The sequence below is a fragment of the Musca autumnalis genome, unplaced genomic scaffold (genome assembly GCF_047663935.1).
Source record: "Musca autumnalis isolate F117 unplaced genomic scaffold, ASM4766393v1 scaffold_4, whole genome shotgun sequence".
Taxonomy (NCBI): Eukaryota; Metazoa; Arthropoda; class Insecta; order Diptera; family Muscidae; genus Musca; species Musca autumnalis.
This window is the reverse complement of record NW_027411977.1, coordinates 61,275,364-61,294,713: the sequence shown is the minus strand read 5'-3', so window position 1 is coordinate 61,294,713 and position 19,350 is coordinate 61,275,364. Positions and strand designations below refer to the sequence as shown.

General features: G+C 37.9%; 1 protein-coding gene across 4 annotated transcripts in view; it reads right to left on the bottom strand.

Annotated features, from left to right (window-relative positions):
• Positions 1-19,350, bottom strand: part of LOC141401102 (band 7 protein AGAP004871) — a 149,700-nt gene that overhangs the window by 25,003 nt on the left and 105,347 nt on the right. For all 4 annotated transcript variants that reach the window (XM_073980945.1, XM_073980944.1, XM_073980946.1 and 1 more), the window contains one exon: positions 16,611-16,666. In XM_073980945.1, coding sequence (XP_073837046.1) covers positions 16,611-16,666 — 56 coding nt within the window. The remainder of the gene's footprint in view (positions 1-16,610; positions 16,667-19,350) is intronic.

The window sequence follows — 19,350 nt, the reverse complement described above, 5'->3', positions numbered from 1 at the left end:
AACAACTCTACTACTCTCTGAAAGTGTGCATAATATGTGTGGAATATAAAGCCACTTGTAGATATTTTACAATTTTTACTCAAAAATAAATCCGAAAATCTAAAAAACCTTAAAATTTGACCTTTGACCCCGAATAATTTTTTTTGCACACATCGAATCGATGGGGACTTTTAGGACATTGCTTCTAATGGCAAACCCTAGCTCTCCACCAAAATCAGCTCTGTGGGAATTTTTGCTATTTCAATGTCTATTTTGACCGGACTATTTCAGATTTAGATGACAATACATGAATATGGAAACAAAACCAATATTGGTCAATTTTTATCGTGTTTTTAACGGTGTTTTATTTAAATTGAATTTCAAATCTGGTAACTCAGTTTTAGCCAGAATTGGCTGTAACTTGGCATTTGGAATTCCCAATAGTACAGAAACTTCCCCACTAAAAATTATGGACATAAGTCGAGGATTTGGTATAGCCTTTATATAATGGTACTGCACGATTTCAGGCATTTTAAAGTTTTCATCTAAATTTTCGGCCTAAATTAACTATAATTTTTTCTCAGTGGTCAAAAAACTGTATTTACTAAAAAGTTAAAAATAAAAAATAATTTAAAAAAATGAACTTTCAGTGTTTTATTTAGAAGTGCACTTAAAACTAGAAAATAATTTGTCGTTTAGCCTCAATAAATATATTTTCTCTCATGATGGAATCTCTGAAATAAAACGCTTGCATTTAAATTATAAATGGTGGCAAAATTAAACGGAAGCGTTTTATTGAGAGATTCCATCATGAGAAAGAATATATTTATTGAGGCTAAGCGACAAATTATTTTCTAGTTTTAAGTGCACTTCTGAATAAAACACTGAAACTTAATTATTTAATTAAATTGTTTACCCATTTTTCTACATTGATGTCACCACAGTTTCCACTTGAATTATTTTTAATGGTCAATATTATGAGACCCCGCTTAAAAACTTCATTTTAAAGAATTTCAGTCATATTATATAAATGTTGTTTTTTTTTGGTTTTTACCATACACACTTTGAAACAATACACGAAATAATAATAATAATAATAATAATAATAATAATAATAATAATAATAATAATAATAATAATAATAATAATAATAATAATAATAATAATAATAATAATAATAATAATAATAATAATAATAATAATAATAATAATAATAATAATAATAATAATAATAATAATAATAAAATAAGTAAGAACGGCGTTAAATTCGGCCCGGCCGAACTTGTTATACCCTCCACCACGAATTGTATTGGAGTAAAACTGAACAATTAGTTTCCTTTCGTTTATAAATATGACTAAATACCAAATTTCAACGAAGACTAAATACCAAATTTTAGCTATATCGGGGGAAAATCGGGACGTACAGTTATATGGGGGCAATATGACGGCGTAAACTTATACCTACAAACTAAGACTAAGTAATAATTTCTGCCATTTCGGTGGGATATTAAGGCCACGACCTTCAAAATACCGAAAATCGGGAGGTACCGTTCTATGGGGGCTATATGAAGGCGTGGACCTCTACCGACAAATTTAGAGGGGAAAGTTGAATACCCACAATGAAGACTACATACCACATTTGAGCCAAATCGATGGATTATTGTGGTCATAAACTTTAAAAATACCGAAAATCCGGGGGATACAGTTCTATGCGGGCTATATTAAGGCGTGGACCTGTACCGACACATTTCTGGGGAAAGTTTTATACCACCAACTAAGACGTAATACCAAATTTATATATAAGTTTTAAATTCGAAACATGAAAACCAATTGTTTAGCCTCTCCTTTGATGCTTATTATATCAATGTAGGTAATTTGATATTTAAGTGGTCACAAAACTGACCCAGTAAAAATAGTCAACATCATAGGCTCATGTTTTGGTCTGGCCTCCATATAACGCTACCTCCCGAAACTGGTCAACTTAGGTGCATATGATTTTTGGTTTTTGGAAGGTTTTGGTTACTTTTTTTAACTTACAATAATAATTGTTCCACAAACATCCAATGGGACAAGGGAGACTTTTCTCATATCAATGAGTGCACCCCGATTCATATTAGCTCAATGATATGGGAGTCCGAACGGCGTGTCCTAAGACACCACTTATAGAGAAGTTTTACATGGCTGAAATACTCAGGAAATGTCGCCAACATTACTGAGGGGTATTTTATCACCATTGAAAATTTGGTGTTGCCTGGCCTGGGAATCGAACCCACTACTTTTAGCGTACAAGGCTACCCGTAATTTGACACTTGATGTTCCCTCCTGTCATGAAACGTCTCCATCAAAAATTGTTTTGGTATAGCCCCCTTATAACGGTACCTCTGGATTTTAGGCACTTTGAGGGTTTTTGTTGCATTTTTGTCCGATCAAGCTGTAATTTGACATTTGAGATTTTAATGGTCACAAAACTTCTACAGCAAAAATTGTAAACATAGCCCACATATAGAGGCAGTTGTCACAAAACTTCTTCACTATAAATTGTCAGTATAGGTTCATGGTTTAGTATAGCCCGCTTATAATAGCGATAAATTTACCAAAGTAGCCGTGATTTGAGGTACTCAGTGGTTACAAAATCTCTGCACAAAAAATTATAAACATAGGTCTACATTTTTTAAAGCCCCGATATGAAGATGCAGCCCGATTTCCAACCTAATTTAGTCAACTGGCGTATCCGCGATCGAAACACTTCACAACCTAACATTGTGGATGGGAAAGGAAACTTATTATTCCGTTTAGTTCATAATATTTTAATATTAAAATTTCGGCCCGAATTAAAGATTTTTTTTACTAAACAAACAGATGAACTAGGAAAAGCTGCATCTAGCGCATCAAACTCGTTAAAATATAGAAAAGTTTACACAATTTCTGAAATTCTGGTCAGTAACAACTAAACTGTTGGGAGTTGAAACAAGTAACCATTCTAAAAATTTCCCAAATAATGTGACCATCATTCTTCAGAACATTCTGAAACTCTAAAATGGTTATTTCACGTTGTTTAAGGGGTATTTCATGACATACCTTTTACAAAATTTATTTCAAACAATGTTCACACAGGCTGTTTATTTTCATGTTGGGGATTTCAATGAATTATTGAAATATTTACCAATTGTTGTTGAAAATTTTGCTATCAACAAGGCGATAGAGGCATTTTACAACAATATTATGTTCTGAAGAATTGTGTATCACATTCCAGAGAATATTTCCGAAAAGGTAACATTAAGAAGAATTTATCATTTTGGGAGATACGCTGCGAAATATACACAAATTATAGAATTTTTTAGATATATTATAAAATTTGAGGCAATAAATGCAGTTTTCGAGTTCACTATTCCTCCAAATATTTTCTTCTTGCTCTTATCTACAAGTTTGCTGCAGATGTCAAAACATGATTCGTATTGGTTTCAGAGATACAGCCCCGATTTGTTTTAAAAATTCGATCTTTAACCATGTTTAGATGAGGCCATAAAAACCGATCCCGATCTAAGAAAACAAAACCCAAATATGGTTTTTGCCTATTGGTCCTCTACTTTCATAAAATTCTGGACAGAAGTTTGTTTGCACGCGATTGGCTCAAAAATGTTGCACAGTGTAATAATACCCTCAGCCTTTAGGCTAACGAGGGTATATACACTAGGGTTATGTCTTTTTTTACAACCTAACATCCTGTATCACATCGTGATGAGTTTCTACATAAGATTACATAAAATCTTAATTATAAGTTATTCAGTGAAAAAAGGTCACACAACAAGTTTTTAAAGTTTTTATATACGAGCTTTAAAGCAACAAAGAAGCTTTAAAGCCACACGATATGACCAAAACGACATATGCTTTTGTTTCTCACCAATTATATCACCATATCATTACATATACATATATCATGTTATGTCATATATCATATCAAGTGAAATTTGTTTGTGCGTGAACTTTTTCAATACTTAAATGGAACAAAAGTTATTTTATTCATTAATAGGCAAAAAGTCTTGAGAAAATTTTTTTTCTTTAAAAAAAATAGTCAAATTGGTTTGTGCGTGACCTTTTTTATTAATTAAATGGAATGAACCTTATTTTTGGCATTACATTAAAATTTCATTCATTCTTGCTACAGGAAATAATTTTTGAGACAAAAGAACAAAAAGTCATAACCCTAATATACACTTTGATAAGACCAAAAATGTGCCTCGAAATAATGGTTTTAGACCCAAGTATGTTTGTACGAAATCTGTTTCAGAAAATTTGGAGTCGATTTAGACATGTCCATCCGTCTGTCTGGCTGGAGGGCACGATAACTCTCGAACGGATCAACCGATAAGCTCGAAGACGGGCCATATCGGTCCACCCTTCGGGTACCTCTCTACAAAACTTGAAAATTTTTCTGTAAAATGGTGTGAACGATATCTCTGGAATGGAGCAATCGAATTGGACATCATATTATTCCATCCAGATACAGATCGGGTTCGAATATGTTCTATATTGGTCCACTCCTTCGTGTACATCCCACACGAAATTTGGAATAAGTGAAGTTTAAGAGCTCCTGTCGGATCGTCTTGGAATTTTTTTCAGGAGGTTGTCCTTGCGGCCCCTTCACCACGGTGCAATTTTTTTTTCGGGGACAAGTCCATAATTCCTGAGATAATGGTCTAAAAGCTCAATGAAACCCTGACGGCACCAACTATAATGGCAAATCCGCAAGATTACTCTCGCAGGGAGATTCTGATTGGTCCGAACTTTCAATATCGTATTATTTCATCTAGAAATGTATCAGGTTAGAATGTGAACTTATCGGTACAGTCCTTCGAGTACATCCCACACAAAATCTGGGAAAAGTGCGGTTTAACAGCTCGTTTCGGATTGTTTGGATTTTTTTTTTTCAAAAATATTTCCAGGGGTCCTCTTACGACATCTCATTTTTTTTCGGCGCAAGTCCATATTTCGTGATATAATGTCCCAAACTCTACAAAATCTTGCCTATATAATCGTAATATTTTGACTAAACTTAGTTTAAGCTCGAAGATGGGTCATATCGGTCCACCCTTCCGGTATCTCTGTACAAAACTTAAAATTTTTTCTGTAAAATGGTGTGAACGATATCTCTGAAAGGGAGCAATCGTATTGAACATCATATTATTCCATCCGGGTTCGAATATGTTCTATATTGGTCCACTCCTTCGTGTACATCCCACACAAAATTTGGAATAAGTGAAGTTTTAGAGTTACTATCGTTTTAAATTTTTTTCAGCAGGTTGTCCTTGCGGCCTCCTTTACGACGGGACAATTTTTTTGGGGACAGGTCCATAATTCCTAAGATAATGGTCTAAAAGTTCAGTGAAACTCTGACGGCACCAACTAAAATGGCAAATCCGCAAGATTACACTCGCAGGGATTTTCTGATTGACCAAAACTATCCACATCTTATTATTTCATCTAGACATGTATCAGGTTAGAATGTGAACTTATCGGTACAGTCCTTCGAGTACTTCCCACACAAAATCTTGGAAAAGTGCAGTTTAACAGCTCATTTCGGATTGTTTGGACATTTTTTCCAAAATGTTTCCAGGGGATCCTTTTACGATGGCTCATATGTAAGATAACCCTCGAAAGGAGAACCCGATTTGGTCCACACGTTGTACATCGTATAATTTTTACATCCTCGAACTATGTCTGAATATTGAAGACCAGTCTTTCGGTCACATCCAACACAAAGTTTGGAAAGAGTGCAGTTTAATTGATCCAACAACTAAAAAAAACACTGTAGACGTATTGTGTTTACTTATTTTCTTAAGGTTCGAGGCTGAGAGTATATCAGATATTTTGTTCAAACTTAAATCAAGTCCGAAGATGGGTTATATCGGTCCACTTCTTCGGGTACCTCCCCCAAAAAAGTTCAACATTTTTCTGGTTTGTGCGTGACCTTTTTTTATTAATTAAATGGAATGAACCTTATTTTTGGCATTATATTAAAATTCCAATTTCAAAAAATTTTACAATGTACATCGTATTATTTTTACATCCTCGAATTGTTTCTGAATATTGAAGACTACTCTTTTGGTCACCTCCAACACAAAGTTTGGAAAGAGTGCAGATTAATTGATCCAAAAACTAAAAAAATCACTGTAGACGTATTGTGTTTATTTATTTGCTTAAGGTTCGAGGCTGAGAGTATATCAGTTTAACCGATTCGGTCGTAATATTTTGTTCAAACTTAAATCAAGTCCAAATATGGGTAATATCGGTCCACATCTTCGGGTACCTCCCCCAAAAAAGTTCAACGTTTTTCTGTAAAATGATGGGAACGATAGCACATCGTAGTATTTCTTCTACATAGATATATATCGGGTTAGAAAATGGACTATATCGCTCCACTCCTTCGTGCACCTCCAACACAAAATACGGAATAAGTGAAGTTTAAGAGCTCCACTATGATCGTCTTGAAATTTTTTTCAGCAGGTTGTCCTGGCGGTCCCTTTTACGACGGTACAACTTTTTCGGGACAAGTTCATAATTCCTGAGATAATGGCCTAAAAGCTCGAAGAAACCCTGAGGCACAAACTAAAAGGACAAATTCACAACATGACTCTCGCAGGGAGTTTCTGATTGGTCCAAACTTTGCGCATCTTATTATTTCTTTCAGTCATGTATCAGATTGGAATACGGATTATATTGGTCCCGTCCTTCGGATACCTTCCATACAAAATTTGGGAAAAGTACAGTTTGAGGACTCGTCTCGGATCTATTTGAAAAATTTTGAAGGGGTTTTTTCACTATCCCTATTACAACGGTACAATTTGCTTCCAGAGTAAATCCATACTTCTTTAAAAAAAATTGCCCAAAAGATATAAAAACCCTGCAGGGATCTGCTAAAATGGATGCAAGATAACAGCTGACTAATCCGTTAGCACATCTGACAGATAATTTTTTACTTGTTTTCTTTTTCTGCAGCAAGATGAAAATCTTATAAATTACCGAGCAGGGTTAATAGCCTTGCAATTCAAATTTAATGATGAGCTATATAGACCCACGTTTGGGTATGGTCTCACATAAAGTTAATGTCAGCTTTTCGATATTTTACTGGTTTAAGCAACCCATCCTTTAACTTGTTATTTCGTTGTTATTTTGCATTATATATTTCTGTGGTAAAAAAAACGTCTGCAAAAAAATGTGGACATAGGTCCAATGGCACTTTCCAATTTGATGCACTTTGGTGGAATACGCTACATCTATTTTATCAATATGTCATTACACAGTTGGTGCATTACCAATATTTATTTTGAAGGCCAAACGTAACATTGTCGGATCTTAAAACTAAAAGCTGCCCTTACGTCGTTGTTGCTAATGGATTCTTTTGTGTATGCGGATTTGTTTGTATGTATGTGTGAGTCTTGTTTATGTAAATAAATATACATATATTTACTTGTCAATGTGTTGACTTTAACGCGCCCAGTTTGTTGTATTTATCTCATCCTAACGACAAGCATAATTCATAATTCTGCTGTTAAATGCTTATGTTTACAATGACTTAACGACCTACATTCGATGTCAGTGGGAGAGAGAACCTTTATTGAGGGACAGTAGGAGCGTATATGAAAAAGTAAAAAAAAAAAATTTCCCATAAAAAATTCTAAGATATCTCCCAAAGGAATATATGCAGCTCGATTGTAGATTTGACTCGATGATATGGATCACTCCGAATGGCGTGTCTAACAACACTAGAGGAATCTTGCATGTTTAAAGTAATCGGGATATGTACATAAGTCAATATTACCTAGAAGTGTTTCTGCCATTATTAAAAAAAAATCGATTTTGTCTTTTGTGGTAATCGAATCCAAGACGAACTTATATTTTTATACCCTCGGCATTTATACTAACGATGGTGTATACACTTTCATACGGGCAAAGTGTGCTTCATCGACATAATGGTTAAGGCCCCAAGTGTGTTTGGACTAAACCAGTTTCATACAATTTGGAGAAGATTTAGCAATGTCCGTTCGTCCATCTGTCTGGCTGGGGCGTACGATAACTTTCGAACGGAATTACCGATTTGGTCCAAATTTTGGACTCCTTCGGACAATATCGTTCAATCCAAATTCCTGAAAAGTGCTGTTTAAGACCTCCTCTCAAATCGTTTTGATTTTTGTTGTAACAACTTGTGTTCGCTGCCCTCATTACGACGATACAAGTTCTTAGGAGCAAGTCAATACTTCCTGAGAAAATGGCGCGAAAGCTCTAAAATCCGCTATGACACCATGTGTTGTGGATGAAGCGCGCGGTAACTCTCTAAGGGATTAACCGATTCGGTCTAAAAATTGGCAGTCGTAATATTTTGTCGAAACTTAAATCAAGTTCTATGATAGGCCTTATCGGTCCACTCCTTTGGGTACCTCCTCCACAAAAATTCAAACCATTCGCTAAAATGGTGCGCTCGATAACTCTCGATGGTGGTAACCGATTTGGTCTATACTTTGGATATCGTTATATTTCTACGACATATGGATCAGGTTAGAATCATCAGGTTAAGTCAACTAGTTGGGATACGTCCCACACCAAATCTCGGAATAGTGCAGCTTAGGACCTTCTCTAAAATCGTGTTGATTTTTCTTGCAACGGGTTGCACTCAAGGCCCCTATTACGATGGTAAAATTTTTTCAGAGACAAGTCCATACTTCTTGAGAAAATGACCCAAAAGCTGCAAAAAAAACCCTACGACCTCTATGTGTTGTGGCTGGTTCCCACCACAACTCCCGAACCGAATACTTTGCATATCGTAATATTTCTTCGAATAGATAAAATTCGAAGATGGTGCTTGTAGGTCCACTCTTGGCGGTACCTCTCCTACAAAAATTTAAAATTTATTCGCTAAAATGGTAGGCGCAATACCTTATAAACGGAGCTACCGATTTGGTCCAAACTTTGAATGAAATTCGAAGTTGTTGCTTATAGGTCCACTCCTTTCGGTACTTCCCCCACAAAAGTTCGAAAATATTCGCTAAAATGATAAGCGCAATATCTCATAAACGGACCAACCTATTTAGTCAAAACTTTGTATCTCGTAATATTTGGTCCAAACTTAGTTTATGTTCAAACGTGGGCCCTATAGGTCCATTCCTTAGGGTACCACCCACACAAATTATCAACATTTTTGTTTAAGTTCGGTTAAGGATATGGGCGAGAATACTTTGGAAAGTTTTACCGAAGGGGGCAAGTCCATGTTTTCTGATATAACGGAGCAACCGATTTGGTCCAAACTTTGGATCTCGAAACATTTGGTCCAAACAAAGTTTATGTTCAAAAGTGGGCCCTATTGATCCATTCCTTAGGGTACCACCCACACAAATTATCAACATTTTTGTTGAAGTGCGATTAAGGTTCTTGGCGAGAATACTTTCGAAAGTACCCCTAGTAGCCTAGTTTACAGCGACGTTATGTTTTTCGGGGGCAAGTCCATGTTTTCTGATATAATTGTCCCATCGAGAGAAATGACTCCCAAAATAAGATACACTTCCAGAATTGAGTATGTCGGCCGGCCAATTCCTTTAGGTACCATCCCGGCAAAACTTTTGAGATTTTATCCTAAACCATGTTTTTGACGGCAAGTTCATGCGCCCAAAATGCTGAAAATTGCCAAAATTTCAATTCGCACAGGCTGAGGGTATACCTCTGTCGGCAAAGCCGAATGCTACTTTTTATACCCTCAGCATTTATGCTAACGAGGGTATACATATACACTTTCATACGGGCAAAATCGAAATAATGGTTTGAGACCCCAAGTATGTTTGGACGAAAAGTGTTTCAGACAATTTGGAGTTGATTTAACCATGTCCGTCCGTCTGTCTGCCTGGCTGGAGTGCACGATAACTCTCGAACGGATCAACCGATTCGGTCCAAAAATTTGGCTTTCGTAATATTTTGTCCAAACTTAGTTTAAGTTCGAAGATGGGTTATATCGATTTACTCCTTCCGGTACCTTCGGAAATGTTCGGAAAATTTGTCCGCACGATAAATCTTAAAGGAAGTAACCGATTTGGTCCATACTTTGCACATCGTGAAATTTCTACCAGACTAAGATGAGGTTCCAATATAGACGCAATCGGTCCATTCCTTCTGCTCCTCCTGCTCACGAATCGCTTTGATTTTTATTGTAGCAACTTGTATTCACTGCCCCCATACGACGTTATAAGTTCCATCATGGGCAAGTCCGTACTTCTTGAGAAAATAGCCTGAAAGATGCAAAAAGCCCCTACATACGGTGTGTAGTGGTTGGAGCGCAAAATAACTTTCGAACGGATCTGCCGATTCGGTCCAAAATTTGGGCTTCGTAATTAAGTTTATAATCGAAGATAAGCCATATCGGTCCACTCCTTCTGGTACCTCCCCAATAAAGCTGTAAACAGATACAACGTTTGATTAAAGTTTTGCGTTGGGCGTCGAGAAAAAAACAACAACAACAGGGCGACGACGATGCCAAAGTCCAGCGTTTATCTGTTTGTCGGCATATATTTCAAATGAATTTGAATTTTTCGGCATCATGCCCAACAGTGTAAAAACGGCCAAAACGACACAAAACTTTACCCAAACGTTGTATCTGTTTACAGCTTTACAGTTCAAAAATGTTCGGAAAAATTGTGCGCACGATAACACTTGAAGGGAGTGTCCGATTCGGTCCATACTTTACACATCCTAATATATCTACCAGATATAGATCAGGTTCGAATATGGACTATATTTGTCCAGTCCATCCGGTACCTCCCACACAAAATTTCGGATAAGTTTGTTGAAGCAACTTACATTCGCTGCCTCAATTACGATGGTAAACGTTTTTTCAGGGGCAAGTCCATACTTCTTGAGAAAACAGCCCGAAGGGTGTAAAAACCCCCTATGGCACTCCCATAGTCTATGTCGGTCCATTCCTCTAAGTATCTCCTCCGCAAAACTTTTGAACTTTAATCCAAATCAAAATTTTGAAACCCCCTAAATATATAAGTTTTTTGGGAAAAAAGTGTTTCAATTTACACAGGCTACCCTATCTCTGTCGGCAAAGCCGACTGATCATTTTTTATTGTTTTCTTGTTAAGTTTATAGTCACATTTTCAGGTGAATAGAACACCACATCCACAAAATTATAATACAGAATTTAAACACAATTGAACCCTCGAAAAACTGAAATTCTAGTTTTGTTTTTGTACCAAAACTTAATCTTTTGTTGTTTCTTTTTCCCACTGTTCAAATCACGTTGACATTAAAAATATGAAAGATGTTCGCTGTAATGCACTTGGTATACAATTTGTGTTTTTTTTTCTTCCTTTCCTTCTTTTTCGCCTGCCCTAAGTGGTTACTTCAAGCTGTAGAAGAGGTCACCCAAACATCCACCCCAACCCAACCAACCCAGCTATCAACGCAAACACGCATTTACTTAAACAGGGTTATATATTTGTGTTGTTGATATTTATGCTTTCATTGTCGGGATGAGGTCAGGAAGGTCGCCAATTTGAATGCCTGCGGTTATGTTAAATTTGTATAAAGTGGACTGTGAAATGGTTTGAGGTCACGGTAAATACACAACAAATTCCATGACATTATCCATTAACAGCGAACGCTCGTTGTGTTGTGTAATGTGACAAGCACGGATGGATGTCTAAATTAGTAAGAATTTCATTTAAAAAGGAAATTGTTGTTATTCAGTTTGTGGAGAGAATTTGTTAAAGGAATTATATATTATGGTTTTAGTCAAATGTTGCAATTAAACTTTAAGGCATAAAATGCAATTAATGCATTTTAAGGGCCTATGAACCTTAGGGGTTAACATGCAATATTTTCTATAGGTTACACAAATAAAACCTACGTAGAAGGTTTAAGAAGCAATATGGTTTGGGTTAATCTGGTACGAAACGACCCACCCACACCAAATTGTGCTGGAACAGCACTTAAGCAAAAAAATTTAATTTTTGAGAAGGACATCGACGTTGTTGAAAATCGATCTACGCTTGAAAGAAATTTTAAGATGTCTAAAGTTTTGGTCAAATCGGATACTCAATTCGTATGTAATCAAGCTCTTTAGTTGTTTTTTAGCAACGCAAGTATATGCGCTCGTATATTTTATTCAGTTATTTGGTTCTGGTTCCTGGAGTGGCTGCGTCCATAAAGAATCAGGATACATGTTTGTGGGATTAGCTGGGTAGCTAAGCAAATGCAGCGTGTCGTGTGGTCCCAATCCACATGCAGGACATATTTTGGGCTATCATTCCATCAATACGGGCCCAATATGAATTGAGGTGGCTGTATTGTCCGGAACTTAACTGAGGTGAAACTACTCGTGTTTGCCTTGGCAGCTGGCGTTCTGCTGCGATGGATGGGGACGGTCTCCGAGTTCGGCATCCACCCTATACCTTTTTACTGCCTGCGCAACTGCTATTCAAGTATGAATGCCATTCAAGCTTATAACTTTGGACCTCTCTCTCCAGATCCTGATGTGCCTAAGTGGGCCTGTCCACTAGATCGTGGCAGGAATACTCACGTCAGGTCTTGCATCGACAACATCTTGCTGTGTTGATTTACCGGTTAGATCTGCGTCTCCTTCTGAAGATAGTCCACCGCAGGCCGGTGCTTGATAAGACGTCAGCAAGGTTTCTTTGTCAGCTACCTAAGTGCTGCGGGACAGCGACTTAAGAACTTTTTTCCTAATTCTTAACTTGTCACAAATAGCTGTGGCTTGCGCGGCTGACTTAAACATGCTGTCGAAAGTTATACCCATTATATAGGAGCACTTGGTCGGAGCCTTATTTCAGCTCCATGCAGGTGGTGTACAAAGTGGCAGTGGTTTTAGCGGCAGATATTTTCATATTCCTTAGATGGGAGAACTGGACGGTGTGGAATTTCTAAAAGTTAGAGGTTAAACTGTTCAGGAGATACTACCTCGCCTTGGGGAACACCCCACTTTACCCTACGAGTTTTGGAATTTTTTCTGAGTTTCTGTTCGTTCTCACGACCTGATCTGATTCAGTTCAAGAATGATAACGCTGTTGTGGTACTGTGGAATCAGTGCTGATGTTGGTAAACTGGTAAACTGGTTCTCATCATGGGGAGGATCTTTGTTACTGGCGACAAGAAGAAGAGTTTCAACTCTGCTGATTTCAGTAACGGCGCCAACCTGCTATCTTTCAAGCCTTCTGGTTCAATATAGGTGGCTAACGATAGATTGAGACCACTTGTTAAATATTCATCCCCCGGTTCATCAAGTTGCTTAAGCATTACCATTGAAATTCCGTGCGGACCCAACGCTTTGGATGATTTCGCGTTTCTTCAACACGGTCCATTGTAAATTGTGGTGGTACCTCCTCGACTGGGAGGGCTCTTATACCTCATAGCGCACTTCTCTTCGTCCAATCATATCTTCGGATCAGTTACTTTCACTCCGTTGGAAGTAAAAGCCGTTCTATCGTACTTCTTTCCCGGATTCTATAGTGATATAAACGTTGACCACAATTTGCGTAATCCTGTACCAATGTTGATTTGCTTCAGGTGGCCTAGCCATTTTTTCGCTTATGTTCGCCTACTAGTCTATTGACTTCAAGAGTAAGTTTTCTAATTCGTTGGTCTTCAAGGTTCGTATGACGAAGATCATCACTCTAATTTGCTGGTGCCGTCGTCTCTGCTGGTTTTGGGTATTCGACCAGCTGGTATGTAGCAAGCGGCTGCTGCAGTCACACCGATCAGAGGATTTGAGGCAATGGACAGCTCTCTGAAGCGCTGATTGATAAGTTATCTGAAGCCTTGCCAATCATGAACTATGAACACATGGTTCAGAAAAGAGACACGGTCAGAGGTTATGAAGTCGGGTGGTCTGTTTACGGAGACGATGATCGGATGTTGGTCTGAACCTATGGAAATGACGGGTTGCCAGGAAACATCATTTATCAGACCGGGTGCCACAATGATGATGTCTGGCGAGCTGTGGTAATCTCCTCATATCCCCGAGGTTCTTCTCTATCCCTGCAAGGGCCAAAAGAGCTTGGAACAGGCATTCGGGGATATATGCCAGCTCCCATGGTGAAACAAATATACGAACACATAATTCTTGTGGTGAATATTTCTCCGAGTCAATCCGGTGCGTACATAATAATGTGGAGCTATCAATTTGCTTGGCCAGCGTTGTAACCCTCTACGCACTGCCTAGGACGGGTGTCAAAGCTCATGATCAGCATTAAAGTCCCCTAGCACCAAACGGTGAGTGCCATCCAATAGCGAACTAATGCCGGGCATATAACACAAGACTCGGCTTTATTGCTACCCCCATACATTCCCTGTATAGGTCACTAGAGTCAAGCACAAGTCAGACATGATTGTACTGGACAGACTAGTGTATAAGGAAGGCAAGCCCTCCTCCTCCGCTTCTTGTACAATCTTTGCGCAACGGTGCAAGCTACAGGTGAAGGAGAGCTTTGTTCGCGGCGAACGGAATGTTCCTCCGACTCATAAAGTCTACTATTTCGCTGACTCTGTTGCGGGGAGCGTTGTAATTGAATTGCAGGAATGATGCATTCCGGGGCGCTGACCAACAACTTCATGTTGGGAAGATTGCGGGGGTGTCGCGCATTCCAACAACGACGCAGTTGGAGACACGCTGGTAGATGTTATGGCTCAACAAGTACCGCAATAGTCTTTCAGGCGACTAAGACCTGAGCAGCCTCTGAAATGTACCCATTCCCTACATCCATTACATCTCACCAAAGTTGACATATAGTGGATGCGGATCTGACAAACGGAGCAGATTTATAACCCGGGTTTTTCCCTATCACGGACTCAAAGGCCTGGGAGCAGACATCCCGGAATGACTGCCGCTCCCATGCTGAAGCAAGTATACGAACACGAACACATAATTGTTGAGGTGAACCGCACACCGTGGAATTGGGATTTGTGCTCACCAGTCAGTTAGTTAGTTTGTACCGGCAGGATTTTTAGGGCCATTGGGTCACAATTTTGTTATTTAGTCTTCGTTGAGAGTATACAACTCTCCACTTGAAATTTGTTGGTATATGTCCACATACTCATATAGCCCCCCTAGAACGGTACCTCCCGATTTTCGGTATTTGGAAGGTCGTGGCCTCAATATCTCTCCGAAATGGCTAAAATTTGGTATTCAGTCTTGGTTAAGGGTATAATACTTTCCAACTGAAATTTCTTAATATAGGTCTACGTCTTTATATAGCCCCCATACAACGGGACCTCCCGATTTTCGTATTTTGAAGGTTGTGGCCTCAATATCCCAATGAAGTGGCTGAAATTTGGTATGTATTTAGTGTTCGTTGGGGGTATAATACTTGTTGCCTGAAATTTTTCGATATAGGTCCACGCCTTAGAAGGATGCCTCCCGATTTTCTGTATTTTGAAGGTTGTGGCCTCAACATCCTACCGACATGGCTGAAATTTGGTATTTTGTCTTCGTTGGGGATATATATTTTCCACCTGAAATTTGTGGGCATAGGTCCATGCCTTCTTGAATCGCGATTTATTTAAAAAGCGCTTCGGCTATTTTTTTATTTTTTAATGTTTCTCATCTATGAACATTGTAGTTTCAGAATCCGCAAAAACTTCCCAGGTGTAAGCACCTTCCATTTAAAGTTGCTTCAAGAGCACCGTGTTATTGTACATATTTACTTCAAGGCAGTTCGTGGTGGAGAATATAAAAAGTTCGGCCCGCCGAACTTAACGCCATTCTTTGTTGTTATCATATATAAAAAGCGGTAAGTTTTCAAAATTCTCTTTTTTTATTAAACTCTCTCTTCTTATGTCATATCACCTACATATGTCGGCAGAGTTAAACAATCGAGTCACAACGATAACTTCATAATAACAGAACGATGGCGAAATCTTCGTTTAATTTTTCGAAACATCGAATCACCAATTAGACAAACCTTTCAAACACAACTCTAGCTTTGTTATTATATATAAAAACATATTCATATTTACTAAAAAATAATATTCCCTCTTATATTTTGTCTTAAGATTTTAAAAGCATTTGCCATTTTTCTTTTGTCCTTGTAACATTACTTATAAAAAACATGCTTAAGCAAAGTATATTTCTTTCTGCTGATAAATGGTTTACTGCCTTGAAAATCCATAAAAACAAACATCACCAACGACATCATTTGTATACATTAAAAATACATACAAAAAAAAAAATAACAGCCGAAAAAATTCACTTAAATATTCGCACACCTGCCACAATTCATACGAAACAGGAATAGTAATTTTTATCTATGAAAACACGAAAATAACTGCATTGAATTTGGCCAACGTCAACATAAAATTTCCACACAACAAAACAACAACCGCAGTAGCAGCATCAGATGATAGATACAGTAGTACGTGTCATGGTGACAGAATAAAAATTATTTCTTGTCTCCTCAATTCTATTGTTGCCGTTAGATTATTTAGTTGTGGCTGAATTGTTGTTTGGTGAAGAAGGAGGAAATGCATCCAGGACAGAAAACATAAATAGAATTCCGCACAACCCTCAATCTATGAATGAAGGTGGGCGGTGCAAACAAACGTACAAATGAATGAATGAATGACTGACTTACATTTCAACACGTTCCACTTTAATGCCCCAAGCATCGGTAGCTTCATCCAATTGTACCTGGAAATATATGAATGTAGATTTATATAGAAAAATGCTAAACAGAAGCACAAGAACAAAATTGAAATGGTGTAATGCAATAATAAGAGGAAAAATTAAATTCAAATTGAGTCCTGAAATATTGTTGTTACTGCTACGGTTACTGTTTGATCAACGGGTTTCAGCAATTTTCCTCAGATGTAACAAAACAATTGAACACTCTCTTGTCTAATTTGTTACAAATGATTGTGTCTGCATATGAGTTACTCCCTTCTGAAGTAAATGTGAACATATTAAGAGACAATAAGTAATGGCCAACAAATTAGGGTGTCAGCTGTTTCTGTACTCAGGGATCTTTTCGTCTGACCTAACCTAGCTTTCGTATATCCCCCATATAACGGTGATCCCCGACTTGAGCATTTTATAACAATTTAAAGGGGGCTATAGTCGGGCGGGGCCGACCATGTGAACCTATACCACCACTTCCTCTGGGCACTAGTTTGCCGCTGGAATTATTTATATGATTCCGAAGTCTCCCTTGTTCCATCGGGGATGTTGTGGGAGCATATGTATGTATGCATCCCCTGGAGAGTATAACGGGAGTAACGACCCCGCGGACCCTAGTTTTGGCAGGTGTGGAGAAATCTGGTACTTAATCTTTATTTGGGGTATAAAACTTTCTGCGATAAATTTGTCAGTATAGTTCCACGCCTTCATATAGCCCCAACAGAACGGTACCTCTCGGTTTCGGTATGGCTGAAATTTGGTACTTAATCTTCATTTAGGGTGTAAAACTTTCTCCAATAAATTTGTCAGTATAGATCCACGCCTTCATATAGCCACCATAGAACGGCGCCTCCTGATTTCCAGTATTTTGACGTTTGTGGCCTGAATATTCCACCAAAATGGCTGAAATTTGGTATATAGTCTTCATTTGGGGTATAGAACTTTCTCCCTTAAATTTGTCTGTATAGGTCCACGCCTTCATATAGCACCCATATGACGGCACCTCCCTGTTTTCGGTATTTTAAAGGTTTTAGCTTCATTATCTCACAGAAATGTCTGAAATTTGGTACTAAGTCTTTGTTGGGGGTATAAAATTTTCCCCAGAATTTTGGCTGTATAGGTCCACGCCTTCATATAGCCCCCATTGAACGGTCCCTCCCGGATTTCAGTATTTTGAAGGTTAGCCACATTGTTTTGCCGAAATTGCTGCAATTTGGTATTTAGTATTCCTCACAAACAAAAGGAAACTAGTTGTTCCTTTTTACTTCAATAGAACTCGTGGTGGAGAGTATAAAAATTCGGCCCGACCGAACTAAACGACGTTCTCACTCGTTGACATTTAAAATTTCCAGGTGTCACATTTTTTCTGCACCAAAAATTGCCAATATAGTTCCATATTTTGGTATAGGCCCCATATAACAGTTCCTCCCGATTATCGGTATTTTGAGGATTTTAGCTACATTTTTTGACGAAACTAACCGTAATTTGACATTTGAGTTGCCCTGTAGTCACAAAACTTTTCCACCAAAAATTGTCAACATAGGTCCATGTTTTGTTATAGCACTCAAAAAACGGTACCTTTCGATTTTGAGGTTTATGCTAAATTTTTATTGTACCAACCGTTGTTTAACTCTTGAGGTTTCCTGCAGTCACGAAACTTTTAACCAAAAATTGTCAACATAGGTCCATGTTGCGTATTGACCGTGTATAATGATATCTCCCCGATTTTAGGTGTTTTGAGGAATTTAAATTTACATGTGTTCTTGTAATGGGACATTTGAGGTACCCAGTGGACACAAAACTTCTCTACCAAAAATTGTCAACATAAGTCCACACTTTTATGTAGACCCCATATAGAAGTACAACCAGATTAAAGCCATTTAAAGTTACATTTCCTGACCTGATTAAGGCATTTGGGTATCCGTGGCCGAAAAATTGTTGCAAACTAGTTGGAAACTAGTTATTTCATTTTAGTTCAGAATATTTTATGGTAGAGGATAAAAAACTTCTGTACTGCCGATTTTAACGATTTTGTATTTGTTTTCAAATAGACACGCACATTTCAAAATACATCATGAAAATCTATTCATTAGTTTGTAAGATATAATATATTTGAAGACGGGGCGTGGTCTTATGGCCCCAGATAAGTACCGTGGGTCGAAAAGACATTTTTCTAGTTTCTCCGCAACTCAAAAACTTACAAACTATATAGCCTATTTTCAACAGGGGTCATCCATGCACATTCTCTGAAAATTTCATGAAAATCGGTTCAGTAGCTTTGTAGATATAACATATTTATTTTCATGCAAACAGCAGCAAAATACATACTTGGATATCAGAGACCTCCACCAAGGAACCCATGGTGCTGCTACCGAAGAGAAAATGCGGCACAGAGGGCTAATTTACAATCATTTGCAAATCGTAGTGCACGAGAGAGGTATCGAGGGTAATGGAGAGAGCAGAAACGTCTTTTTCGTAAGAAAAAGAGGAAAATAGAAAAGCGGGAGTGTGAAAAAATCAATATGTACAGGAGCCAGAATCTAGTCCCAAAATTCTACCAAAGAGTGAAACATGAAACTAATGGCTTTGGTACAGGTACATCCTCCTATAGAGACCAATATGTAATTTGGTAACTGATACAGATAGTGTGCTCAGGATCAGAATATATAGCGAAGACGGCGAAGATATCACAGATCCAA